This window comes from Psittacula echo (assembly GCF_963264785.1).
Source record: "Psittacula echo genome assembly, chromosome: 5".
Taxonomy (NCBI): domain Eukaryota; kingdom Metazoa; phylum Chordata; class Aves; order Psittaciformes; family Psittacidae; genus Psittacula; species Psittacula echo.
This window is the reverse complement of record NC_137739.1, coordinates 26,179,933-26,192,141: the sequence shown is the minus strand read 5'-3', so window position 1 is coordinate 26,192,141 and position 12,209 is coordinate 26,179,933. Positions and strand designations below refer to the sequence as shown.

The 12,209-nt window shown below is 35.4% G+C and overlaps 1 protein-coding gene across 1 annotated transcript in view; it reads right to left on the bottom strand.

Moving 5' to 3' along the window:
• The window catches only part of ELP4 (elongator acetyltransferase complex subunit 4), a gene marked incomplete at its 5' end in the record, with an annotated part of 146,339 nt that overhangs the window by 67,315 nt on the left and 66,815 nt on the right, over positions 1 to 12,209 (bottom strand). The window contains one exon of the mRNA XM_080617202.1: positions 10,136 to 10,242. Within this exon, the coding sequence (XP_080473328.1) occupies positions 10,136 to 10,242 (107 nt within the window). The remainder of the gene's footprint in view (positions 1 to 10,135; positions 10,243 to 12,209) is intronic.

Genomic DNA, 12,209 nt, shown 5'->3' with positions numbered 1-12,209 from the left:
CTAGATCAGGTTGCTCCAAGCCCCATCCAACTTGGCCTTGAACACTGCCACGGATGGGGCATCCACAGCTTCTGGGCAACCTGTGCCAGCGCCTCACCACTCTCACATCTAAGTTTTCTGCTTTTACTTTTAAACATGACTCAAGCAGGCACACTGCTCAAAGATTAGTGATTTAGTATGAAGAAAAGGTAAGCCCGTTTGGTAACTGATCTGTAAGCATATGAATTTAATGAACATCTAAGTGAAAATTCTTCAGTGATTTTTGCTATAACAGACTTGAAGTAGGATGAAAGAAGATGAAGAGCCTACAGACAGTATTTTCACAAGCTAGAAACTATGGGTTTCTCAAACCTTAAATACTTGAAATGAGCCATTTAAAATTAATTATTTTCAGTGAGTGCTACCAGCTGTTTTCTGAAAGTCAAGCAGCCAATGGCTGGTATAAATGGGCACACGAATTCACTTTATTTATGTACTTTTGGGTATCAATACAAAGCTTTGGTTATTGCACTCTATACAGTTGCCACTCACATACTTCAGAAGGAAGGAAGGAATGAGGAAAGAGGGAGCTGAACTGCAACTTGGTAATCCCATTAAAATTCAAGATATTATTCTGAAGGGGGTTAACATTGTGTTAACAGTAAGCTGGCCAGAAATACCTCTTCAATTGCAATAAACAATCTTCTTGGAGACAGTCTCACTTGATATTTGAAAAGCTATTGGCTTTTAATATGCAATTAAAAATTTTAAAACTGCATTATGCATAACAACAGAGTCCTTTGAAAACCAGATGTAATACAACCAAGAAAAATAAAAGAAAAATAAAACCAATAACAAGCAACTAAAACAACTGTGAGATAGACAGCAATAAAAAATTAGAGAGCAAAAAAAAAATAGAGAGCATGACCAAAATCTATTTATGCCCTAGGCACCATAGTCCTCAGCCATTTTGCTTATGACAATCTACTTTTTGCACAATCCTCTTGGCCAAGAATATAAAAATAAAATGTATTCTGGAATTCAGTCACAAATAATGCCTCATAATTTGGCCAAAGAAGAAACTTGTGTTTGCACAACAGTTACAGAACGTTTTTTCTTCACCTGCAGTACTTTGCAGTCTATGTATATTTTTTTCCTCCTGTCTCATTTCGGCACTTTTGTTAAGTCTTTCAGACTAAGAATAGTAAGACTAGTTTGCTCTTAATAAAATGTTCCTGTATGTTTAAGGTTCAGTAAAGGGTAATATTCTTTGTGAATCAGTAAAACAAAGAGATGAGCAAAATGGTATGAAAAAGTTTTTTTTAGAGGTGAAGAATTTAAAGAAACCACAAATGTGTGGTTTCTTACAGATTATGTTCATCCAAAATCACTAATATTTTCATAAGACTGGAAATGTTAAGCATTAATCTTGAATTTGCGAGATTACAAAAAAAAAGTTTGGAATTTGTTTGATTATGCATGCTACTAGTCATAGCAAACATTTGGCAACTTTGCTCTGTTGACCTACAAAATGACATTTTAATCCTTCCCAAGTTTTAGATGGGGCTACCTTACAGTTTCCTACTTTACAGAGTACTTTGAATCATTTTCTGCCCAAAGATCAATAATCAAAGCATAACAAACAGTATTGAGATGAGGAGATCCAGATGGATATGCATCTACCATGCAGAGATGTAAATTCATCCTCTTCTCATTCTTTTCAGTAACAGCCCTGAACTCCTACTTAAATGTATTTCAATAAGGTTCAGGTATAATGTAAAGCGGTGCTTGAGAACATTTGACTTCCTATAAGCTTTAATTTTTATTTTCCTGCATTAATGTAGATGTATAAAATTTAGAGATCTGTTCTACTGTGCAGAATAATAGAATCATAGAATAGTTAGGGTTGGAAAGGACCTTAAGATCATCTAGTTCCAACTCCCCTGCCATGGGCAGGGACACCCCACACTAAACCATGTCACCCAAGACTGTCCAGCCTGGCCTTGAACACTGCCAGGGATGGAGCGTTCACAGCTTCCCTAGGCAACCCATTCCAGTGCCTCACCACTCTCACAGTAAAGGACTTCTTCCTTATATCTAACCTAAATTTCCCCTGTTTAAGTTTGAACCCATTACCCTTCGTCCTATCACTACAGTCCCTAATGAAGAGTCCCTCTCCAGCATCCTTGTAGGCACCCTTTAGACAGTGGAAGCTGCTATGAGGTCTCCACGCAGCCTTCTCTTCTCCAGGCTGAACAGCCTCAACTTTCTCAGCCTATCTTCATACAGGAGGTGCTCCAGCCCCCTGATTATCCTCGTGGCCCTCCTCTGGACTTGCTCCATGTCCTCCTTATGTTTAGGACACCAACAGAACATGTAACAGCATCATTAAATTTGTTATTCTTTGCAAAGTGAGAACATCATACAACTATGAAATATCCTATTTTTATTAAAACTTGGTATTTTAAAAAACATTTAATAGAGGTGGCATTCAGTTCCAGCTGAGAACTATGTGTATAGTGCTTAATTTCTTTCTGCTTCTTAAACACTCAACATCAGTATCTAACTTATACCTAAAGAGCACTACTACTTTAGTGAAAAATATATACCTTGTAGATAAAGAGTTTTTTAATCTTTACCAATCAACATCTTAATGAACAAATCGATTTCTTTAGCCTACCCGTCCTCTAATACTAAGAAAGTGGGAATATTTCAACTACTTCATTTTTCTGGCAAATAAAAGATAACTTGAGCCATTCATTTACAGACTGAACAAGGCCAATTCAATTCATGCTGCAGCACTGACCCTTAACATAGATCCTGTAAATGAGCAGTCCATTACAATATGTACCAGTGACCTTTAATTGCATTAATGGCTTTGTTGCCTGTTCTTCCATTGCAAAAACACCATTATGGTATAAATATTTCTAAACAACATAATTATTTGTTTTAATAAAAATATATATGACTTCTGTTTACTGACAAGGAACTGCAGATGCGCTGTGTTTTAAGTGTTAAAGTTTAGAATGGAACCTTCATGTTACACTTATATAATCTCAAACAACCCATAAATCAAAATTAATTATGAAATAAACTTCAGGATACTATAAATCTTCATATGCAATCTAAAAGTTAACAGTACCTTCCTATGTTCATCTTCAGAACATTAAAATAATTTAATCTACATTATTCTGTATTACACAATAAGGTGATAATTTCAAACTAGATTTGTCCACATGTTCACAATATACAAGTGTTCTGAAATTCCATACACCTCATGAAACTTATCACTTGACTTCAGTTCTATGTACCATAAGTATTCAAGGTTTTTTTTTTAACTATGAGCACTCCGAGTATTGTTTTAGCTCAAGTTCTTACAATTTAAAAATAATCTCCCAAAACTTTATCTAAATTGTACTGTCACAATTTTAAACACATTTATTTATTCAAAATTGTTTGAAAGAATGTAATACATTTTTGACAGGTAGTCTTTTACAATATTGAAATCAAATCCTTGATTTCATCAAACCCTTCATATTCTGTGCCTTATTCCTGCAAGGCTCATGCCAAAATGATTTAGCTTGATTTTCTTTAACAATAGTACGTTGGCTTGACAGCATCTGACAAAACAATTCAGTGAAGTACACCATACCAGGTAAATAACCTGAACTGGCTACTAGATGAAATAATGCAAAATGGAGCTTGGAATTATGATATAATTAGTTTTGCAGAAGAATCTTTTTGCCGTATTACTAATTTTAGATTAAGAAAATTTTATGGTGTTATAATTAGTATCTTTTGAACTATGTTTAAATAAAACAGTGGTAATGTCTTTATTAATATCATAGGAAAAAAGGCCAGGAAAAATGAATGTAACAGTGGTTTGACTGGCTTAAATTTAATCTGAATTTTATTACAATGTTTTACCACTCTCTGTTAGAAAGTTTAGTTTTATGTGCAGAGTTCCCTGCATTTGAGTCCCCGAGCTGAAGTGGAGCATTCAGTACTACAGTCTTCCACAGGTATGATGCTCTCTGCTCAAGGTAAGCTGAGGAGAAAGAGAAGTTTTACATGTAAGCTTCAAGGGTACTTGTGTTCTCAAGCACATGGGGATGAGAGGCCCCAATGATTTTATTACACTAGAAAATTAAAGAAATAAACTTTCTGCAACCTTAAAGAAAAGTTCTGTCTCACCTTTGAGCCAGGAAAAACTGTAGAGTTTCACTTATGCTCCAGGCACTGAACAGTGGGGCAGTCACAACTGTGTTACCCTCTGGCTTGGTAAAAGCAGATTCCATTCTGAGGTTGTAAGGCCCTAACATGGGGTCAAGTCTTGTCACGATTTATCTACCAAAGTACATTGACTGAGCTCTCAATATTACAATATGTATCATGTAGCATATATTATCGTTGGTGTTACAATGTGTGAACCTTATCTCAGCAAACAAGAATTCATTTCCAATTGCTATAGACCTTACTGAAATTTATGACAAACCAATGTTTTGCCTTTTGTCAGCTCACGGGCTCACAGATTCTTTTTGTTAAAATATTGCCTAAAATAGTTGATTAACTCAAATGTGTTTGTTTATTTACAAAATTGCTCAACTTTATAAACATCAGTGAAATATAGTCAGTGTTAAGGGGTGTCATTAATGAAAGATGCTTCAAATTTTCTTGGAAGAAGCCTATAAGAAGTGATGCTGTTAGAGGTACAAAAGGCACTTTCTAGTCTCACTAATAGAGAGGTTGGTATGGCATATATGTGTATTTTAAATAGATGCTGATCCCATATGTACTGATGATTGGGTTGATTCATTGCTCATGAATAACCCTGAACCATTACATTTGTATCTGTTCTTGATGTGTTTAATCAGAGAATCATAGAATAGTTAGGGTTGGAAAGGACCTTAAGATCATCTAGTTCCAACCCCCCTTCCATGGGCAGGGACAATGAATAACTACAAAACGTTCAAGGAGCACAGTTCTGGCACTTACTGACACCACCATCTCCTGAGTCTCTTAGGACCAAACTGTGTGATGCTAATACCACACTGAAGCACTGCAGACATCAGGTCTGACTTGGTCTTACCACCTCTTTTGGTAAATAATGTACAGCAGTGGCTAATTGCACTTCTCCTTTAAAATTAAGTTTATCACAGTACGGCTGGTATAAAAAAACCCTGAAAGTAGAAATACAGAGAATTCAGATGGAAGCTACCTAAGACATTTCCTGGGTTTAATTGCCAAATTAACCATCTTACAAGAAAAGAGTTTTAAGTCTCCTTCCAGATACCAATGCTGGACACATAGCATACACATGAATGTTTGGAGTTGCAATTAAATCTTGCTTATTCTGGCAATCATTAATTTTCTCATAGTCCTTTATTGATAGACGAAGAAAGGACATTATTTTAATGCCTTTTGAGTCATACATTTACTTTAATTCTATATAGACCTAATTGCTGAGTTTTGTGATTATGTTTCCTTCCAAAGACTAACATAACCTTTTACTCTGGCAATTACCACTAGCAAAAATGCACTGCAGCGTGCTCCATAGTACCATATTGCATCTGCCTGCCACTGAGAAACCAACAACTTGCTTACCACAGGAATCCTCTCATTCTGACTTTCTTCTCTTATTAGGAAACACCTCTCAGAAAAGAATCTTCTGAGCTCAAACATTAAGCTCTGTAAACTTACATATTTTTGCTGTGTGGCAATTCTTTATATAGCATATGACACTTGGTTTCAAATTGAGCTCTCTTTTAAACATTTCTATTCTGGTTTGCACAGGTACTATACACCCATTAAAAAGAAAATCATATCATCTGGCTCGTACTCTTACATCTGGCTCTCTGATAAAAATGTCACAACAGGCATTTATTTGAAAAATTGTACTGTAAAACGTGTAGGAAAAAGCTTATTTTCTACACTATTACCAATTGACTGTTACCTGAATACTTAAAAAATTAGCAGTGAAACAAAACTAGAGAATTAAACTCATAAACTTTCCTATTTGCAAACATTTATATGAATTTATCAAAAGTTTTAACTTTAAACACATAATTTCAGAGGTTTATGTTGATCAGCCAGTAACAAAGGAAGTTAATCAAATATGAATCTTCTCCAACTGTCTTGTCAAACCAGGTAATGATGTCCTGCCAGCCAAACTCAGAGGGAACATGTGAAACAAATACAAAAGTAAACAGGCCTTAAGCTGCCCAAGGGAAAGTCAGCAAGATGGCAATTTCAATCATTTGGAATAATACTAAAGCAGCCTTAGGCTCTTCTCAGAATGGAAACATGTCACTGTTACTGCAATATTTCAACAAATCAGACTGCAAAAGAAAGGAACACTTATGTAATCGCTGCCCTGGAACAGCACTTTAATCGACAGTAAGGTGGAAAATAATTAAGAGGAAATTCCCTTTTTGCAAGTAATTGTAAACATATGTAAATAAGAAAGGCAAACATTTCCTTAGAAATTTTGAGGAGTGAAAAAAATCAAATCTAGGCACAGATCCCTTTAGTTTTCATACAGGAGGCTTTGGAACAACAAAGACTGAGTTCTATCAAATAAAACTATGAACCTAACGTCCCCGTAAAATTTATCAAATGCTGAGGAAAGTTACATTCAGAGTTACAAACAAAGCAAAAAATACTTCAAGAACAATTCTGCTGAAAAGTTTCATTACGATGAACGGGTTGTCACATCATTTAACTGAGAAATCAAAAAATATTTCAAATATTTGGGGAACTTATCTAATCAGTAAACTTTCAGTATGTGTCTAGTCATGTAGCCATCTTTTAGTCAATCATCAGAAAATCAAAGGCAAATTGGCATGACTCAACCCAAACTTTAATACCGCATGATTGTGTCGTGTAAGCTTGTTTTGTGAGAGGGCTGCTGTGGTTTTAGCAGAGAGATTAACGACCGGACCTAAGCTGGCCTCCAAACCTTGCCCTGCTGATGCCTCAAGCCCTTTGAAGTCTGACCATCATACCTGGCAAAACAACAGTGGGAACTAGGCTGGTGTCAGATCTAATCAAGTTTCCTGCCTCAGCATAGCTAACTATGGGGTACGCTAATTGGCCCAATTGCGGATTATACCTTTTGCTACAGATTCAAGACAATAATTTAGTCAAATGATGGTTTTTATCTCCTTCTAATTAAGATTCCGAAGTGGGAAGAAATAGGATTAGACAGGCTAACTTCAAAATTGTATCCTTTAAAGTGGTATGCACATAAGACAGATCTCTGATAATATTCCGTATAATAATATATCAGCAGGAACTAATGTGTGAAGATTTGGGAAAGCTTGATAGAGCTACTGCACCTTTTATGATAAACATGTAAATTTTCCTTGAAAGGGTCTACCACATTATTTACAAATGAAAAATGAACACTCATAAATATTAATAAAAAAATCTTCAATTAAAAAAAAAATCCCTTCAGAATACATTTCAGTCAATCTCATTTTGATGACGAAGATACAGGAAAACCTGCAACAGTTCAATGACTGCAGACTACGAAGAGGAGGAGTCCCTCCCACAAAACTGCAATCTAATAAAATGGATTTGACATTTAAAGTTGTTTTACAGATGGGGGCCAAACCCTAAAGTGATTTAACTGGTAAGCAATCCAGAGCTGAGAAAATCCATGTCCCATGCCCTTATTTTAAACTGTCAAAAAAGAATGATGTAGTGATGAAAAGCTTTTTTAGAGAAATTTTGCCATAAATCACAGGTTGTATATTTCTAACTTTTCTTACATAATTTGATTTTAAAATGGCATTTCAAGTAGAGGTCAATATTTTCACCTGAAAGTGTGTACATAACTAAGCAGAAGCTTTTAAAAAACTGTAACATACTCAAAATACATTTTTACTTCACATTTAACCTACATACTAAAGAAATCATCAACTTAGTTGTACTTCGTACGAAGTACACTGTTGCTCGTACACAACACACAGTGCTGTGCTGCTTTGTTCTTACCACCAGAACCAAACCTGACTGCTGACACAACACACTCTAACTGCAGAAACCCATCTTATTCACATTCCTTCTTAATTCAGTTTTCCCTTGCTCCCATTTTCTTATGGACATCACTGTACTACTCAGCCTAGCTGCCACCCCTAATAGTACGAGGAAGAAAAACATATATATATATAGATTACTGAAATGTATACAGGAAGATCACAGTAGGACACTGACCCTGCATGTTCAAAACCAGCTAGTTTGTGTCAGTTCAGCAGCTTATAGAAAGCACATCTCTAACAAAACCTGAAGTTATTCTAAAGGGGATGCAGCTAAGCACGAAAGAGAGAAATTATACAGGCAGGTCATCCATGCAAGTCTAGGGCAACAGGTTGTTTCAAGAGTTCCACTACACCCATTTCCAACACTTCTGCCCCATTGCTAATTCCATTCTTTTTACAGAGAATCCTGCTAAAGGTTTTGTCATTTTTTTGTTTGGTTTTGGTTGGGTTTTTTTCCTTCCAAATTGCATTACAAATTGGAATCCCAAATACAGCAGACAGAAAAAAATATATTCTGAGTCAGGACTCAGTGAGGAAAAAAAACCCAAATATTCTCATTCATAGCCATAATAAATGAAAATTTACTATGCTGTGAAATGAGGGTGCATGCTTCTCTGCACTTCTGAAAATATTAAGAACATTTGTATTTCAAAACCAAACAGATGTTATTAAGGTATTTGTTTCTAATGTACTGCTCAAAAGCAGTTGTTAAAATGGGTTAACTGGTTTCACTAACCACATTCCCTGGAAAGTGAGAAACATTATGAAGGAATGAATGTCTCTGGGAAAAAAGTCCTCCTCCATGTATTTGCCTTTAAGTGGCTTCTGAAAAGGATACCTCTAGATGTGAAACTTCTAGCACTCATGCAGAGATGACCTGCATGAAGGACTGGCCACCTGATTAACTATTAACTACTCTCAATAGGATTAGATAATTAAAGACATTGATGACCATTAATTAGGAGGAGGGCACCTTAATTTGTCACTTGATAGGGCCCTTTCAATGATTTATAGGTTAGGGCTACTTGCAATTGTGAAGGGGAGGAGGCAGTGAAGAGAGAGAACCCTTAAGTTACCTTATCAAGTGGCCAGCTAAAAAGGGCAGAGGGTCAAATAAGGGCCAAAGTGGTCACTTAAGGGTGAAGTCCCAAACACCAAAGCAGTGCCAAGCCACATTGACCATCATTTGGTGATGGTGTAAAAAATATGCTAATTTATTGGTGGCAATTCTCTCTTTTTATGGTTTCAAGCAGTTAAGACAAGTGGCCTGCTTAAGAGCTTTTCATCTGAAAGGAGATTAAACAAAATGGTTTGTCAGGGATGCTTGGCTGTTTTATGTCTTTGTTAAAAAAAATTTGCCCAGACTGTACCAATGACTATCACAGGGCTCTGAAAGCCATCTTCCATCTCTAAGCACTACTTGGTTAATAAATACATCAGCTCTAATTGCTTAATAGTGCTATGTTCATTTGCTCTTTAGCAAGATTAAAATGAAATACATCTTTTGTATTACTGCCTTCTATCAGGACTGTCTGCATAAAGGTCACAGAAAAAAGTTTAAATTTAGTAGGAAATTTACTTAGGGACATTAGTGTAAATGATACTGTGTTTAAAATGACATAAAAGAGCGAAAGGTGATTTCAGTAATGCAAAGAAAATGGTTTCTGAATACTGATAAGGACACTTATCCCTCATACCACACACAATTTTAGGCAGCATTATACATTAAAATCCCTCTACTGAGGTAATAACATGTAGCTACTTTCCCACCCACTAACACAAGTAAGAGCAAGTCATTAACATTTAATTAAATATGCTCCTGACATCCTTAGAAACATGTCACACTTTGTTATTGAAGGCTGTGGCCTACTTTCTATGTGCATTTTAAACCCAAATAAACTATTTATAACGGACCGATTTAGTGCCGCAAATGAGACATTTTTAATTAGAAGTCATATTACAGGATTTTATAAAGCTGTTCTGAAGAGCAAAACCAGAGTGAAATGAATTTACAACATCTGATGCATATTTCATGCATTTCACAACACGAAACATAAGAGATGGGATTAGCTCCACCTTTTGGGTTCTAAATAGTGAAACAAAACTGTTTCTCTTACCTCAATGGTGAACAGCTTCCTTTTTAATCTAAAAGCAAGATCCTTCGTGTCTGACACATCACAGATCAAGCTATTAAGCCGAGGAATCTGACGTACATGAACCAAACCTGGTGGAAAGAAAGAGTAAAGGAGGAAAAAGAATTTAGAAAACGCTGTCATCTAGATGCATAAATTAGTCTTACAGCAGAATTCTGTTTATTTACACACTCATCCTCCCCTTTTTAAACTGGAGCTTACTACCAGGAGCAATGAAGCAAACGGTGTGATTATACTCAAGTAATCAAGCAGAATAAGATAAACAGAAATCCTTTTGCAAGGAAAACTAATTGCACTTTGGTACAGAAGTACAGATGTAAAGAGCAATCTTAGTACTTGTCAAAACTACAGCCGGTTTGTGTGTGATTTTCTCTTGTATTTACAGTAAGCAAATATGGCTATCACCTTGCATGCTGCCCACGGCACCACTGAGTGATCTTTATTTTATTAAATGCACCAGTAAGCAGCCAGCAAAACAAGGCTTATGGGTTAGTGATAACCACTGAAGCTCTAATGAGAAGTCCTTCGTTTTGCGCCCTGAAAACGACTTGAAAACAAGTTGCTGGAAAATACTGATTTAGATCCTGCTTTTTGAGAAATTTTAACCCCTATGCCATGCTTGGAGAAATACATTTTCTTTGTGCAGGAAGCTTACAGAGCTGTTCAGATGATTTTAGCAGTACTAGGTGCACTGCAAGCTCTGCATTCTGTCAGCTAAAGCTCAAGCTGATTTTTTCTGACAAGGACGCTGGATGGTTTTTGTGCAGCCTAATATAGTTTCTGAACAACCTAAGGGTGATTTCCTACATCTGAAACCCAGGAAAATTCTACAGGGCTTCTCAATTACTGGCCTATATTTGCTATTCATAAAGTCACCGTCTAAATGGAAATACTGAACATTTATAAAAGACAACTTACTTGAAAACGGCAGCTGTGAGAAAACCCCCAAGCACTAAAACCCTAATTTAAAGTAAGGCAAGTATTTTTTTTGGTTTTATTTGTTTTTCTTTTTAAGGAAGAATAAGGGTAGAAAGTTTCCTAAAACAGAAATAATTTTAAAGGCATCATTTTTATGGGTACCAATTACAAAAATTCTCAATAGTATTAAAAAATATTTTTATACTTCGAAACCTTCTATCCCTGTCTCCAGTCTGGTGACATAGGAGAATTATTTCTTTGGCTTGTGAGTTCAAAATAGAATTATTATGTATAGAAATACCAGGTATAACACCAGGTTGCTTATATACAGTATTCTAAAAATTTTACTTAAAAATCACTTATATAATTCTTCTATTATTATATGGACTTTCCAATCATTTAGATTTGAAGACAGCTTAATAAAATTATTTGTGTAGGATTCATTAAATAATGCAATAATTTAAGTAAGCTTCTACTGAATGCCAAAATCTTCCACCATCTGCAGTAATTAAATCATCTTAAAATATATTCTTAAGCAAAAGGAATCCACAAAGTTAAAACTGTCAAGAATACCTTTTTTAGAATGTTAAATTATGGTTGCCTAAACCTCAAAAGCTACATATATTGGCATATCATTTTATTAAGTAGTACCAGAAATGATTTAGCATACAGTTTTACAGGAACCCAGGAAATAACTGCTAAAACACACATTGTCTTAAAGAATTTTTTCCTTTCCCTGAGAAAGGGAGTATCAAATTGACAGAATTATGCTAGCATAAACAAATCCCACAGCACCATTATACAGTCAGAAAAATAATAAGGCAAATTATTCTAGCTTTTGTTCACATTTTTTTTTTTTTTTGTTCACCTTTTTTCAGATAATGAGATGTGCACTGTTTTCAGAGTAAGAAAGATTTTTCTCTGATTTATTAATTACAGCCTGCATACACACAGTGGTGTCTCAACACCATCTTTGCTTCTTTTTCTGTGTATGCTGCTATGGAAAACACTGCCACATTCTCACATGTTTACAACAGGTTTTGGATAAGCAGTTTACTTTCAACTAAAGGTTTCTATGGAACTCCAGTAGTATCATAATAATAATAGCTGTAATTTATCC